Below are 16,591 nucleotides of genomic sequence, written 5' to 3' on the forward strand. Positions count from 1 at the left end.
GGCGACTGGGGCAGGTGAGCAGCTTGACCACCCCGGCCCTTGGTGCCAGCAGCATCTCCTTCCCTCCCCTGGTGTCCTCAGACCCTGGCTATTGCTAGTCTCTGGTGTGAGAGAAAGCTTTACTTCCATTGCTAAATAAATACTTCCATTGCTAGACCAGGCGCAGTGGCTCACACCTGTAATCCCAGCACTTCGGGAGTCTGGGGTGGGAGGATTACTTGAGCCAGGAGTTTGAGACCAGCCTGGGAAACATAGTGAGACTCTGTCTCTACAAAAAGATTTAAAAATTAGCCAAGTGCATGACTGCAGTCCCAGCTACTCAGGAGGCTGAAGTGGGAGGCTCAATCAAGCCTTGGCGGTCAAGGCTGCAGTGAGCTGTAATCATGCCATTGCACTCCAGCCTGGGCAACAGCGTAAGACCCTGTCTCGGAAGAAAAGAGAAGAAAGTGAAGCAAGGCAAGGTGAGGCGAGGTGGAGGGAAGGAAGGAAGGGAAAGAAGGAAAGAAGGAAGGAAGGAAGGAAGGAAGGAAGGAAGGAAGGAAGGAAGGAAGGAAGGAAGGAAGGAAGGAAGGAAGGAGAGGAAAGAAGGAAAAAGAGGAAGGAAGGACGGAAGGAAGGAGAGGAAGGAAGGGAAGGAGGGAGGAAGGAAGGGAGGGAGGGAGGAAAGAAGGGAGAAAAAGAAAGAAGAAAGAAAGAAAGAAAGAAAGAAAGAAAGAAAGAAAGAAAGAAAGAAAGAAAAGAAAGAAAGAAAGAAAGAAAGAAAGAAAGAAGGAAAGAAAGAAAGAGAAAGAAAGAAAGAAAAGAAAGAAAGAAAAGAAAGAAAGTCCAGTTGGGCTCAGTGGCAGTGAAGAAAATGAGTGTGGAGAGAGAAAAAGGAACTTGACAAGGAAAAGGGAGGTGAGGCTTTGCTGACCATCTATGGGACTGGGGCAACTCTTTAACTAGGTTCCTCATCATAAAATGCAGACTCCGTTGGTTCTTTCCAGCTGTGACATCAGACAATCCAGGCATCTCTAAGAGCTCTCCCTGCCCCAGAGTCGGGCGAACCCTCTCTGCAGGGGCCCAGCCCATATCCCGGGTTCCTTGGCAACCACCTTGACACTCTCCTGTCTCCCCATCTCCACAGAGACCATGACCATGTTTGAAAATGTCACCCGGGCCCTGGTCAGACAGCTAAACCCTCGAGGGGACCTGACACCTCTTGACAGCCTCATCGACTTCAAGCGCTTCCATCCCTTCTGCCTGGTGCTAAGGAAGAGGAAGAGCACGCTCTTCTGGGGGGCCCGGTACGTCCGCACCGACTACACACTGCTGGATGTGCTTGAGCCGGGCAGCTCACCTTCAGGTCAGCCTTGAGCAGGGCTGGGAACTGAGGGATACTGAGGGATGGGGGCTGGGCACCTGGCCTGCAAGGAGGACCTCAGAGCTCCCTCTGGCCAGAGGTGATTAGATGTCATCTAGCCCAAAGTCATCGTCAGGAGCTGAGGAGGCTGGGGGTCAGGCGATACCTCTCAGCTCAGCCTCTTTTCTTTATTTACTCATTTGTTTTGTAGAGACGGGGTCTTGCTTTGTTCCCCAGGCTGGTTTCAAACTTCTGGGCTCAAAAAATCCTTCCACCTTGGCCTCCCAAAATGCTGGGATTACAGGCGTGAGTTACTGCGCCCAGCCAGCCCAGCCCCTTTCATCTTTTCCCTCCTGCAGATCCAACAGATACTGGGAATTTTGGCTTTAAGAACATGCTGGATACCCGAGTGGAGGGAGATGTGGATGTACCAAAGACGGTGAAGGTGAAGGGGACAGCAGGGCTCTCGCAGAACAGCACTCTGGAGGTCCAGACACTCAGTGTGGCTCCCAAGGCCCTGGAGACCTTGCAGGAGAGGTGAGAGCGGGCAGGACCGAGGGTTGCCCGGGATGTGGGTGGGGCAGTGCATGGAAAGGGTGCTTAGGGCCTCAAGTTAAAAATGCAAGTTGAAAGATAGGACCCTTGCACTGACCTTTGCCAATGTGGTCACCACAGGGGAGCTCTTGAAGGCAACCCTTCTGGCCTATGGCTGCATCCAGGCCATTTCCTAGTCACACCTCCCAGTGCTGCCACCGTCTCCAGGACCAGCTCCCCACTGTCACACATGCACAGGGAGGACTATGTCCACACCAGCTTGCTGTGTGATCTTGGAAAAGTCACTTCTCTTGGGATTTCAGTTTTCTTTTCTGCAAAATGACAGGATTGGATGATCATCTCTAAGGCTCCTTCGAACTCTGAGACTATGCAATACACTAGAAAAAGGAGGGATGGGTCTTAACTGCCCACAGCTGAGGCCTGAGCACTGTGTTCTGCTCCCATAAATGAAGCCTCCCGCCTGACCCCAATACACACTCCGCATGCCCTCGGGAATGCTGCCCCACAGCACAAAGGGTGTGGCAGGCGCCACATGGATGCTGGGCTCCATGGATGTTTGGCTTGACACGGGAACTGACTTTTAAGTAGTTAAGTAGTGGTTGAAAGAAGGAGGTAAGGACTGGGAAGGCCAGAAGGAAGGGCCAGGGTAGTCATCCAGCAAGCATGTATATAGTAAAGCACTCTGCTATGGGCTGGGGTGAGCTTAAAACATCTTTGTCCAAGAACCTTGCAGTCTAGGAAGGTGAAAATTTTAAAAACCTGTGCAACAGTAATTATAATCAAAGCCAAGAACTGCTAAGTGCTGTAGGGATGGTTCGACTGAGTCTTGTGGCAGGTCAAAGGGACTTCTGGCTGGGAAAATAAGGGAAGATCTCACAGCCATGGCAGCCTCTGTTCTGGGCCTTGAAAGATGAGTAGAAATTGGGCCTGCAGGGCTGGGAGAAGGGTATTATGAAGGCACACAGGTAAGCAATCTCAAAGCCACCAGGGGCCAGGAACAGCCAGCATGGCAGGGGCAGAAGAGGTGTGAGCAGAACGAGCAGGAAATGCAGGTGAACCCAAACCCCGGAGAGGCAAGTGACAGCTCCAGGAGACTGAATTGTAGGCACCAGGAAGATCCTGAAAATGCTCTGATGTGTCACATGACTAATCCAGCCGAACGGAGGAAGTGTGTCAGATAGGGGAAGGAGAACAGGGATTTGAAGCAGTCAGACAAGGCAAGACATTTTTCTTCTTGTTTTTGTTTGAAACGGTTTTTCGCTCTTTTTGCCCGAGCTTGACTGCAGTGGTGCGATCTTGGCTCGCTGCAACCTCCGCCTCCTGGGTTCAAGCGATTCTCCTGCCTCAGCCTCACGAGTAGCTGGGACTACAGGTACCCGCCACTACACCCAGCTAATGTTTTTATGTTTTTATTGTTTTTATTTTTTATTTTTTATTTTTGAGACCGAGTTTCGCTCTGTTGCCCAGGCTGGAGTGCAGTGGCGCGATCTCAGCTCACTGCAACCTCCACCTCCCGGGTTCAAGCGATTATCCTGCCTCAGCCTCCCAAGTAGCTGGGACTACAGGTGCCTGCCACCATGCCTGGCTAATTTTTTATATTTTTAGTAGAGATGGGGTTTCACCATATTGGCCAGGCTGATCTCGAACCCCTGACCTTGTGATCCGCCTGCCTCGGCCTCCCAAAGTTCTGGGATTTCAGGTGTGAGCCACTGCGCCTGGCTAATTTTTGTATTTTTAGTAGATACGGGGTTTCACCATGTTAGTCAGGCTGTTCTCAAACTCCTGACCTCACGTGATCTGCCTGCCTTGGCCTCCCAAAGTGCTGGGATTACAGGTGTGAGCCACCGCGCGCCCATCCTTTTTTTTTTGAGACGGAGTCTCTGTCGCACAGGCTGGAGTGCAGTGACCCGATACCCAGTCACTGCAACCCCCGCCTCCCAGGTTCAAGCAATCATCCTGCCTCAGCCTCCCGTGTAGCTGGGATTGCAGGTGCACACCACAACACCCAGCTAATTTTTATATTTTTGGAAGAGATGGGGTTTCACCATGTTGGCCAGGCTGGTCTCGAACTCATGACCTCAGGTGATCTGCCCACCTCGGCCTCCCAAAGTGCTGGGATTACAGGCATGAGCCACTGCGCCCAGCCAAGACACTGTTCTTCTATCCCATGAGCGATGTAAACTGAGGACCCAAGCTCAGGGCAATAGGAGTGAAGAGGGAGGAATGGATGCACGGCCCATTGCCAAGGGTAATAGAATGGCCTAGGCTTGGTAACTGATTGCAGGATGAGGGAAACGGTTTTGTCAAAGGTGACTGTGAGATTTTACCCAGGTTGTGACATTATAGGACATTAAAGGTACCATTATAGGTGACAAACAGGAAGACAGAGGTTAGAGGTAGATTTGGAGATTGTGAGTTCCTTTTGTATGTTTTGAGTTTCTGGTTCTGCTGAGACATCGGCTGAGAATGTTTAACAGGTGGTTGGAAATAAGGGCCTGGAGTTCAGGAGAGAGGTCAAAGTGAAGATATACACAAGGTAATCAGCAATATGAAGATTACAACTGTAGGAGCCAGGGGAGGAGTCTCACTCCTGTAAGCCCAGCACTTTGGGAAGCCAAGGCAGGATTGCTTGAGCCCAGGAGTTCAAACCAGCCTGGGCAAGATAGTGAAACCCCCTTCTCTACAAAAAATGCAAATATTAGCAGGGCACAGTGGTGCGCCTAGAGTCCCAGTTACTCAGGAGGTTGAGGCAAGAGGATCGCTTAAGCCCAAGAGCTCAAGGCTGCAGTGAGTTATGATCGAGCCACTGCACTTCAGCCTGGGCAACAGAGTAAGACCTTAAAAAAAAAAAAAAAAAAAAGAAAAAAGAAAAAACTGTAGGAGTGAGTTGGGTGGGGGGAGCTTTTGGAGGGAGTTGAGAAAACAGGACTGAGAACAGAATCTTACAGAACATAAAATGTTAGAGAACCAAAGAAACTGGAAAATGAGGTGCAGACAGAATGGATAAGATTTAGAAACTAGAAGCACGGGAGTTGAGCCAGGGTGGTACAGTGTGACTGGAAGCCAAGAGAAGCCAGCGTTGCACGGAGGCTTTCGACAGCAGGATCGAGTATTGCACAGAGTTAGGCGAGGTCGTTGGGACTGAGAGGTAAGAGATCATTGTAATTTCAGCTGAGTAGTGGAAATAAAAGGCAAATTATAAAGAATTTAGGTGGACCAGGCACAGGGGCTCACATCTGTATTCTCAGCTATTTGGGAGGCTGAGGCAGAAGAATCGCGTGAACCCAGGAGGCAGAGGTTGCAGTGAGCCAAGATCACGCCACTGCACTCCAGCTCGGGTGACAGAGTGAGTAAGACTCCATTTCAAAAAAAAAAGAATTTAGGAGTGGGCAGGAAGTGGACACTGGAGGTTAGCATATCTTTTGATATATTTGCCAATGAAATGAAGGAAAAAAATAGGGTAGTAATTTGAGGGAGTAGCATGATCAAAGCAAACAAATTTTTTAGGATTAGGGACACATTTATATATGGAAGCAGATGGAAGGAGCAAGTGGAGAGGAGGAACTGGTGTCAACAGCGAGAGAGCATAAGACGTGGAGAGAAAGGATCCCAGAGAGATGAGTGGGGAGGAAAGGGGAGCGCATCTACCCCTGAACTGGAGGAAAAGGGAGTAAGAAGCACCTGAGAGGCCCTGTTACCGGCCAGGTGCTGGCCCAGATAATTACCGAGTTTATCTCTGAGCAACCCAGGAGGTCAGCATCGTTACATTCATTTCATAGATGAGGCAACTAAGACTCAGAGAAGCTGCCCTGCCAGTAAGCAAGAGATCTGGGTTTCAACCTCAGCCCTAGTCCAGAGTCCTTGCTCCTTCCCTGCCACCCACAATGTCTAGCTCCTGGGAATGACAGAAGGAACGAGGAGGGTGTGGCACAGGCAGGAAGGAGCTCTGAATGGTTTCCTTATGTTTCTCCTGTCACAGGAAGCTGGCAGCGGATCACCCATTCCTGAAGGAGATGCAAGATCAAGGGGAGAACCTGTATGTGGTGATGGAGGTGGTGGAGACGGTGCGGGAGGTCACACTGGAGCGAGCCGGCAAGGCAGAGGCCTGCTTCTCCCTCCCCTTCTTCGCCCCACTGGGGCTACAGGTTTGATTCAGAGACACACACACACTCTCACACCCACACTCACACTCACACATACACATTTACATTCAGCCCCTCCCTGGAGACTTCATTAGCTTTGCTGGATCAGTGCCAACCCAGGATGCTGAAAAGGGCCACTCCTTCCCCTAGCTCTTCAAGATCCGAACCCCAGACACAGGCCCCCTCCCTGGTCAGTGGCACCCAGTGAGGGCAGATCCCTGCGCCAGATGCCACAGGGAACTACTGGGGAAGGGGAAAGTCACATTCATGGGTTTTCCCTCATGGTGCTCCCAATCCAAAGAGGAGACATCCTTACTCTCAGAAAGTCCTCAGGTTTATACAGGAGACACAGAGGCTAAAGCCCAGAGAACACACGCTTGGAAAAGCCAATGGAAATAAGGAATGCTCTCCATACCTCTATCTATTGCATCTAAATATTCAAGGGATGATTTGGGATGTGGAGCCGGGAGTAGGGGTTAGTCATGGAAGGCGTCCTGAAAGAGGTAAGCATGGGACAGATGGCGAAGAGAAGGAAGGAGCCAGGGTTTGGACGGAAGCTCTAGGGTGATGTATAGGCAGGAGATGGAGCAGGTCTGCCCAGTTCCCTTCATGCACCTGAACCAGGAAGACAGATACAGGTCACTGGAGGGAACATCAGCAGAAATGAGCGCAAGGACTTTGAAGTCCTTCCTCAGAGTCCAGACCAGGGACACCACTGAAGGCTTCCAACTTCTTATCTCCCTGAAGGCTCTCAGCCCTGACCCTGCACCTCCCCCAACTCGCACTCCCAATATCTCATACTTAAGATGTCCAGAGATTCACAAATTCTCATTGTCTAATTCTAGGGATCCATAAACCACAAGGAGGCTATAGCCATCCCCAAGGGCTGCGTCCTGGCCTTTCGAGTGAGACAGCTGATGGTCAAAGGCAAAGATGAGTGGGGTGAGCAGAGACCCGCATGTTCTCCCCACAGGATGAGAATTACCGGCAGCAATACTGAGGCACCCTGGTCTCCTCTTGTGGCAGTGTCAGAGCATGAGCAGGGAGGTGTATTGCACTGTGATCCAACTGCAGCCATGGAGGCTGCTCTGGAGAGAAGGGTGAAGAGGCTCCTGGATTCTGAGCATCTTCCGGGTGCTGGGCATTGTGGTCATTGGGGGAGGGGGTACAAAGATGAACAAGAAGTCTGTGGCCAAAGGAGGAAACAGACAGAGACTGGAATGGAAGGTAGAAAGTGGTGTTCTCATAGTATAGAATTTATCAAGGAAGAAAAGATTGCTTCCAGCAAGGGAGGCTGAAGCAGGGAATTAGATGAAGCGCTTGGGGTGCAAAGTCGTAGCCCTTAGCAGAGCCCTTTGACTTGAGACTGAAGAAGGGAACGTGGGGCAGCTGCTAAGTGCCCTCCTGCTCTGCCTCCCTTGCCCTTCACAGATATTCCACATATCTGCAATGATAACATGCAAACCTTCCCTCCTGGAGGTAAGTGAAATTGCTTACGGGTTTCCCACATCTTCTGCCCCACCCCTGACATTATCTGCTAAAATCCTCCACCTTCTCCTAGCTTATACTATAATCCCCCAAGGAGCCTCTGCTTTTGTTTCCCAAGTCCCTAAGAATACCTAGCCTCAACTTTAGGAAAGACAGATAGAGGCGTATATATACTGTCCCAGAGAGAGACAGAAACCGACAGAGACCGGAAGGCACAGTCAGAAGCAGAAGTAAGACTTGGAGACAGAGTGTGTTCCCGAGTCGTGGGAGTGGATGAGCTAGCATAATCTCCGTGTTTTCATAATGATCACTGATGAAACTGCCTTGAAGACTGTTTTAGATGAAAAGGCAAAAATGGGTTTTGTGCTGACAGATGTGCATTTTTCTGTCTTCAGAAAAGTCAGGAGAGGAGAAGGTCATCCGTAAGTGTTTCCTTTCATTCCACTGAAACTTTCTTGACTCAGAATTTTAAAACTCCAGTCTTTTTCTTTCCTTCTCACGGGACTGACAGGGAAATGGCAGAGTGAGTCTTAGCAAACAATTGTCCCCAAAACATGGTAGAAATTCCAATAGCTTGGGAAAAAGCAGTGGAAAGGGGGAGTCTTTGGACAAGATGCCCGGGTGGTCTGATGCCTGAGACCTTTGTCCTCAAGAGCCTTAGCAGCAGCCAGGTACAGTGACTCACGCCTATAATCCCAGCACTTTGGGAGGCTGAGGCAGGAGGATCCCTTGAGCTCAGGAGTTCGAGACCAGTCTGGGCAACATAGTGAGACACTGTCTCTTATTAAAAAAAAATATATATTTTTTTTTTTTTGAGATGGAGTTTCACTCTTGTTGCCCAGGCTGGAATGTAGTGGCGCAGTCTCAGCTCACTGCAACCTCCACCTCCCCGGTTCAAGTGATTCTCCTGCCTCAGCCTCCTGAGTAGCTGGGATTACAGGCACCCGCCACCATGGCCTGCTAATTTTTTTTATTTTTAGTAGAGACAGGGTTTCACTATGTTGGCCAGGCAGGTCTCGAACTCCTGACCTCAGGTGATCCACCCACCTCAGCCTCCCAAAGGGCTGGGATTACAGGCGTGAGCCACGGCGCCTGGCCTTTTTTTTTTTTTTCTTTTCTTGAGACAGAGTCTCATTCTGTTGTGCAGACTGGAGTGCAATGGTGAGATCTCAGCTCACTGCAACCTCCGCCTCCGGGGTTCAAGAAATTCTCGTGCTTCAGCCTCCCAAGTTGCTAGGATAACAGGCACGGGCCACCACATTTGGCTAATTTTTAGTATAGATGGGATTTCACCATGTTGCCCAGGCTGGTCTCAAACTCCTGACCTCAGGTGATCCTCCCGCCTTGGTCTCCCAAAGTGCTGGGATTACAGGTGTCAGCCACTGCGCCTGGCCTAACAAAAAAAGAAAAAAAAAAAAGAAAAAAAAAATTGGCCGGGCGCGGTGGCTCAAGCCTGTAATCCCGGCACTTTGGGAGGCCGAGACGGGCGGATCATGAGGGCAGGAGATCGAGGCCATCCTGGCTAACACGGTGAAACCCCGTCTCTACTAAAAAATACAAAAACCTAGCCGGGCGAGGTGGCGGGCGCCTGTAGTCCCAGCTACTCGGGAGGCTGAGGCAGGAGAATGGCGTAAACCCGGGAGGCGGAGCTTGCAGTGAGCCAAGATCGCGCCACTGCACTCCAGCCTGGGCGACAGAGTGAGACTCCGTCTCAAAAAAAAAAAAAAAATTTTTAAGAGTCTTAGTAGCTATAACCTGCAACTCAGCCGCCCAGCAACTGGGGCCAGAGCCATTGAGTCACAGTAACACCAGGAACAAGGTAGCTGGGCTCTCCGCAGGAGACAGGCAGGATGTATTTCCTCATCTTCCTTAGTGTCTCATCCCCTGGGTATGGCTGCCATTCTGAAGGATTGCATTCTTATCTTTTTTTTTTTTCCCCTCAGTTATCCAGGCATCTGATGTTGGTAAGGAACTTTGTGAGTTTCTCCGAAGACTTTGGCATGGAGGTAGCAGTAGGGTCGAGAAAGGAGAAGGCAAAGGCATTCTTCTTTGTCAACTAACTCATGAGAAGGGAAAACAGACCTTCTTTCTCCACTTTTTGCTGGAGTCTCAAAGAAAAGTCAGGGGTGTACTGATAGGGGATGACGCCTGGGATCTCAGGAAGATTAACTGTTGGGTTAGATGACATGTATCCTGGCCCACCTTCTCGCCCCAACCCTCAGGTTAGGGTTTTGGTGGATAGTTCTGTCACTGCATTCCTTGGTAAAGAAAAATGGGGCCAGGCTCAAACTGGGGGGTATAGCATGGGTACCTAAAGAGGCTGAGTGTAGGAGCCCTGCAGGGGGATGCTGATTAGAGGGGAAGGTGCCCGATGGAGGGCTGTGTGTCCCATTATTGACCCCACAGGGGACGTACACGAAGGCTTCGGGACACTAAAAGAAGAAGTTCAGAGGGAGACCCAACAAGTGGAGAGGCTGAGCCAAGCAGGGCAAAGCTCCCTGCTCAGCTCCCTCAGCAAACTTCTAGGGAAGAAAAAGGAGCTTCAAGACCTTGAGCTCGCGGTGAGGACCTAGTGGAAGTGGGGAAGGGTGGGAGAAGGCATGTTTCGGTGAAGGTTTGGTGGGGGTGGGTATTGCAGCAGGTGGGGAGATCTGACTGGGGCAGGAGGTGCGTGGCCAGCGGAGTCCATCTTAGATACCTTCCCCAAGGCTGGCCACGTGCCCCCAGGCTGCCAGGCCACTGCTCCTCCCTTTGTCCCCTGGAAAAGGGCAAACAGTGGGTTCCCCCAAGGCACATCAGATGACGCCTGGGATCTCGGGAAGATTAACTGTTGGGTTAGATGACAACATGTATCCTGGCCCACCTTCTCGCCCCAACCCTCAGGCCAGAAGGGCCATCTGCTGGAGGGGCTGGAACCTTCCCTTTCCAGAGTCCAAAACTTAGGGACCAAGGAACCCAGGAGTCCAGTACTCTTCAGGACTTGAGGTCTCGAAAAAGAAATCAGGAAATGGGAGAGAGTTCCCGTGTGTCAAGGGACCATTATGTGCTGGGCCTTGGGTTGGGCCCTTTCCTATGTTATATTCAATAGTCATCCACCTTCCCCCACAGCTTGAAGGGGCTCTAGACAAGGGACATGAAGTGACCCTGGAGGCACTCCCACAAGATGTCCTGCTGTCAAAGGAGGCCGTGGGCGCCATCCTCTATTTCGTTGGAGCCCTAACAGGTAAGTGGGGAATAAGGTCTTCATTTATAGACCTTTTCAGTAATAGGAATGAATCGCTTGAATCAATTCCCAAATGGATGAATAAATGAATGAATGAATGACAAATTATACCATAGTTAAGTAGTTTATATGTACATTTTTATAAATTGGTTTCATGGTTGGGCACGGTGGCTCATGACTGTAATTCCAGCACTTTGGGAGGCCAAGGCGGGTAGATCACCTGAGGTCAAGAGTTCAAGACCAGCCTGGCCAACATGGTGAAACCCCACCTTTTCCAAAAATACAAAAATTAGCCGGGCATGGTGGCAGGTGCCTGTAATCCCAGTTACTCCGAAGGCTAAGGCAGGAGAATCGCTTGAACCTGGGAGGTTGCAGTGAGTCAAGATCACTCCATTGCACTCCAGCCTGGGCAACAGAGCGAGACTCCATTAAAAAAAAAAAAAAATTGGTTTCATTCCTAAGGATTCACTTGGTCACAATGGGTGATCTAAGAAGACAGCCTAGTCTTGCTAATAGAGGTTGAATAACCCTAGCTTTATCAGCAACATACTTAAAATTTCTGCATATAGCTAAGCTCATCACTTCTATCCTGATACCTGGTAGCTTTAACTTCAGGGAGTAACATTTTCTGATCTTGCCCCTAAAAGCTCTTCTTCCCTCCACATTTTCTAGTTTTCCACTTAGAAAAACTCTGTGGTCCTTCAGGTGTAAGCTAAAATGTTTGTTCCCTTAAGAAGCCTGCCCTCTGACTCCAAGACCAAAGTGAACCCCTCAGCTACGGCTCCCTTAACACCTGTGTTGTAATTACATCCAATGAATGAAGCTGAAATTCTGGAAGTGCGCTATTTGGAGTCTGTAGTCCCCTCTGCACCAGCAACACACATCTTTCTCTGCTTTTTTTCTCCAGAGCTAAGTGAAGTCCAACAGAAGCTGCTGGTGAAATCCATGGAGAAAAAGATCCTACCCGTGCAGCTAAAGCTGGTGAGGGAAAAAGAGCAGGTGCTGGGGAGAGTCTGGGAGTAGCTGCAGCCAGTGGAGATGCAGATTTCGCCTAAGGATGGAGCCATTCTGGAGGATCCCCGTCTTATCACAGGGGCTTATGCCCAGTCCTCCTTTCTATTTCTCCTTTTTTGTTATTTCACAAGAAGTAGAAGACTGAATTTCTGGGCAATGATCTGGGTTTATCAGCCTGATCTAGGGAGAAGAGACAGAAACTCTGGCCTTGCTTATTCCTAGCCAAATGTTGTAAGCAATTTTTTTTTTTTTTTTTTTTTTTGAGGCGGAGTTTCGCTCTTGTTGCCCAGGCTGGAGTGCAATGGTACAATCTCGGCTCACCACACCTCGGCCTCCTGGGTTCAACCGATTCTCCTGCCTCAGCCTCCCGAGTAGCTGGGATTACAGGCACCCGCCATCATGGCTTGCTAATTTTGTATTTTTAGTAGAGACAAGGTTTCACCATGTTGGCCAGGCTCATCTCAAACTCCCAACCTCAGGTGATCCACCTGCCTCAGCCTCCCAAAGTGCTGGGATTACAGGCGTAAGCCACCACGCCTGGCCTGTAAGCAAATTTTTTAATGTGTTTGAGTCTGTCTCAATTTATTCCTCTGTAAAATGGGGCTAAAAATCAATGTGCTGCCCACATATAGGGCTGTTCAAAGACTCAGATGGGGTTGTAATGTAAGGTAAAGTAAGAAATTCTAGTAAGGGGAATGTAACCTTCTTGTGATTTTTGTGAGTTAGGAGAAGAGAGAGGTTTCCAGTTCTTTCTTTTCATGTTGTTTTGGTTCCCTCCAGGTGGAGAGCACGATGGAACAGAACTTCCTGCAGGATAAAGAGGGCGTTTTCCCCCTGCATCCTGAGCTGCTCTCCTCCCTTGGGGAGGAGGAGCTGACCCTCACAGAGGCCCTAGTTGGGCTGAGCGGCCTGGAAGTGCAGAGATCGGGCCCCCAATATATGTGGGACCCAGACACCCTCCCTCGCCTCTGTGCTCTTTATGCTGGCCTCTCTCTCCTTCAGCAGCTGACCAAGGCCTCCTAATTTGCCTTTTACGTCTGCTTCATGACTCCCTAATGCCTTCCCAACCTCGTGGTGCTGTGTCCTTACCACCTAAGGGCATTTCAGAGCCATCAGCTGACGACATCTGAAATCTCAGCTGGTGACCCATGATAACCAATCTCCACCTGTCCAACCATGTATCACCCCCTACCCCTCCAGCTCCACGACCCACTAAGCCCATCTGCTGATGCTTAAATTTTCTTTTCTTTTCTTTTTTTTTTTTTTTTTTTTTTTTTGAGATGGAGTCTCACTCTATCGCCCAGGCTGGAGTGCAGTGGCGTGACCTTGGCTCACTGCAACCTCTGCCTCACGGGTTCAAGAAATTCTCATGCCTCAGCCTCTCGAGCAGCTGGAATTACAGGCACGTGCCATGACACCTGGCTAATTTTTGTACTTTTAGTAGAGACAGTTTCACCACGTTGTCCAGGTTGGTCTCGAACTCCTGGCCTCAAGTGATCTGCCCGCCTCGGCCTCCCAAAGTGCTGGGATTACAGGCATAAGCCACCGTGCCCGGCCTATGCTTAAATATTCTAGAAGTAGAAGCACTCAGACTTTTAAAACTATGAGTCTCTTTAGCAAAACTGAAAAAAAAAAAAAAAGATTAATTTCCTATCCTAATCCCTCCTACTTATACTTCCCCAAAAAACAAGCTTTACTGGAATTAATGGAAAATATTATGTCAATCTTAGGATAATATGTCTTTTGGTGTTTTTCTTTAAAGAATTTATCATACAGAAATTCTTAATTTGTGCCAGAAAAAGAAATTATTATCATACTGCATATAGATCATATGTACATGAATATGATGCTGTACTGTCCTCAGGCAAGCTGGAAAATGCTCAGAGGGTACAGAACGTGGAATCTAGGTTCTTTTTTTTTTTCTGTTCAATTAGTTTTCTTTAATGGAGTCTAGATTCTCAAGTGAGAAGATATCAAAGCAGTTTGTCTTCAAAGAAGAGCATTTGGGGGTCCCCTAGCTCTGGGTTGAGGGAAAGACCTAGAGATATGTAGTAGAAGCCCGAAACAAAAATAAGACAAATTTCAAATTTATTGAACAGAAAATGCAGATGGGCCTTTAAAAAAAAAAAAAAAAAGGCAGGGGGAGCCAAGAATAAGACTACCCCAAAACTTTAAAAACTAAATTGTGGAGGGCCGGGCGTGGTGGCTCAAGCCTGTAATCCCAGCACTTTGGGAGGCCGAGACGGGCGGATCACGAGGTCAGGAGATCGAGACCATCCTGGCTAACACGGTGAAACCCCATCTCTACTAAAAAATACAAAAAACTAGCCGGGCAAGGTGGCGCGCACCTGTAGTCGCAGCTACTAGGGAGGCTGAGGCAGGAGAATGGCGTGAACCCGGGAGGCGGAGCTTGCAGTGAGCTGAGATCCGGCCACTTCACTCCAGCCTGGGCGACAGAGAGAGATTCCGTCTCAAAAAAAAAAGAAAACTAAACTAAATTGTGATATTATTTCACCTTTCTCTGTTCTGCCCTGAAATTTAGGGTTCTTGTAGGTGGAAGTAGTGTGGGTAGGCTTGGCATATGGACCTACTACTAATATGGATATTACAATCTCATCAAACTGCTGGGTTTATATTATCCTCCTCTGCCTAAAAGCTGGGTTTGAACATCTTTCACCAACTTCTTTTAAAGCAGTCTTAGGATCAGACACAGTAGCTCACGCCTGTAATCCCAGCACTTTGGGAGGCTAATGCGGGCAGATCGCCTGAATCAAGGAGTTCAAGATGAAACCCCATCTCTACAAAACATACAAAAAAATTAGCCAGGCATGGTGGCATGTGTCTGTGGTCCCAGCTACTCAGGAGGCTGAGGTGGGAGAATCACTTGAGCCTGGGAGGCTGAGGCTGCAGTTAGCCAAGATAGCACCACTGCACTCCAGCTTGGGTGACAGAGCGAGATCCTGTCTCAAAAATTAAAAATAATTTTTAAAAAAGTAGTTCTATGCGTGCAGCACATGGCTGTAATCCCAGCACTTTGCAAGGCCGAGGCAGGAGGATCATCTGAGGTCAGGAGTTCAAGACCAGCCTAACCAACATGGTGAAGCCCTGTCTCTACTAAAAATAAAAATTAAAAAAATTTAAAAATTAGCTGGACGTGGTGGCTCACACCTGTAGCCCCAGCTACTCGGGAGAAGGAGGCAGGAGAATCGCTTGAACCCCAGAAGGGGAGGTTGCAGTGAGCCAAGATCACGCCACTGCACTCCCTAGCCTGGGCAACAGAATGAGATTCCGTTTAAAAAAAAAAGTTTTATGAGTGGAAGAATTTCTCTAAGGATTTTAGTCCCTGGAGTCAGACTCTCCCCCGGCGTCTTAGTCGCCCGATGCCCAGCCTGGTTCCCTCAACCACCAAGAATTTATGACCAACTGCCAGAAGCTTTGTGTTATGCCGCCATCCTCCCTGATCCTGAGCACCTTCCAAAGCCTCACTCTATTGCTCATGGATATACTGGGTTGTTATCTGCTGACTTGGTTGTTTTGTCCTTGTGATGTAAACTTAACAGAGAGATGAGCTAACACCCTAACTAACCAGAAGAGTAACTCCTTTGATTGTTAAGGATGAACATAACTCATCTGTTTTCTTCCTTACCATTCTCGCCCACCTTCAGTTGCAGATACGGTGTTATGAAGAGGTTCTAATGAGTTTATTCCAATGATGATTCAAAAATCCTGTTATCCATCCCCCAGCCCTGGAGGGTGAGAGGACAGTTGAGGAGGAACTGGTCAAGGCATGTTCCCTAAAACTAGAGCACATATCTTTCCAGTTAGCAAGTGGCTGTTTAATGCAAGGAACATCCTGCAATCCTACGAAAGAGGATGCAAAAGATATGTAGGATACCCTTTATATATGTAAAGGAGGAGGAGGTCAAAACATATTTCCTGCCTTCTAGGTCCTTACAACAGGGCTAGATTTTCTTGCAGGGTCTGTGAAAGGTCTAAAACTCAGGACTTTCACTTATGGGAGAGAGAAAAGTTTCAAGGTAGGGAGAGAGTTTTTGTTTTGTGTTCTAAGAAATTGGGAACTATATCCTTCACCTTGTTTCACCTTCCCTGCAGAATCAACGGGGGAGTCCTTTGAAAAATAAGTGGGTAGAGTTTCTTGTCCAATTGGCTTCCCCTTAGGCACAGCACTAGGTAAACCATCATTCTCTCCTTAGGCACACTATTATTCTGTTCGCCATTTCACAATGTCTGTCTGGATGTATAAAAGCCCTCTCAACGGGCTCCCTAAAGCGTCTGCCAGTAGTGGCTCCCACCCTCTTTCCTCAACACTCCCAATCCACCGCAGCCCAGAGCACTGTGTCTGGTTATCTAACCATCTGACTCTCCAGTATACTACATTCTTGAGCTGTTTTTCACCCCCCTATTTGCTAGCCCTGGGCCGTACATAGGGTGGGCCCCTACATTTTGTTAAACTGGAGTGATTCTACGCAAATGCACGCTCACCCTGCAGAGAATTGTATGCCTTATCTTCAGCACTAAACTAAAATCTAATCAAGGAAGTCCGGATCCCATAGGATTCTTGCTACTCTCCAGTTCGGTTTATTTTAAGCCCAACAGCCCTAGCTTCACGTCCCTCCTTCGCAGCCTTCTTTCCTTCCCTCCTGCCGGATGCGCCCAGCAGCCGTTGAGCCCAAGCCCCGCGGATTTGGAAGGAGACCCCCCCATCGGGGAAAAGGGAGCGAACTTGGGCGCAAAACCCGCCCGGCAACTCGTGACGTTATCTCGCCCCGCGCTCGGATGGACTGTACTCACTCCACGCTGGTTGAG

At 49.1% G+C, this 16,591-nt stretch overlaps 2 protein-coding genes across 2 annotated transcripts in view; one reads left to right on the plus strand and one right to left on the minus strand.

Moving 5' to 3' along the window:
* The window catches only part of ORMDL3 (ORMDL sphingolipid biosynthesis regulator 3), a 47,085-nt gene extending 43,257 nt beyond the window's left edge, over nt 1–3,828 (minus strand). The window contains exon 1 of the mRNA XM_050762960.1: nt 3,825–3,828. The gene's annotated coding sequence lies outside the window, so the exon portion shown is untranslated. The remainder of the gene's footprint in view (nt 1–3,824) is intronic.
* On the plus strand, nt 1,017–13,623 carry GSDMA (gasdermin A). The gene is made up of 11 exons (XM_050763011.1): nt 1,017–1,345; nt 1,702–1,879; nt 5,877–6,042; nt 6,885–6,981; nt 7,471–7,518; nt 7,923–7,949; nt 9,471–9,491; nt 9,934–10,088; nt 10,636–10,750; nt 11,658–11,731; nt 12,545–13,623. The coding sequence occupies exons 1-11, from the start codon at nt 1,132–1,134 to the stop codon at nt 12,785–12,787; spliced, it is 1,338 nt and encodes a 445-aa protein (XP_050618968.1). The 5' UTR covers nt 1,017–1,131; the 3' UTR covers nt 12,788–13,623.
* Nucleotides 13,624–16,591: the final 2,968 nt, after the last annotated feature.

This window comes from Macaca thibetana, chromosome 16 (genome assembly GCF_024542745.1).
Source record: "Macaca thibetana thibetana isolate TM-01 chromosome 16, ASM2454274v1, whole genome shotgun sequence".
In the NCBI taxonomy this organism is placed as follows: Eukaryota; Metazoa; Chordata; class Mammalia; order Primates; family Cercopithecidae; genus Macaca; species Macaca thibetana.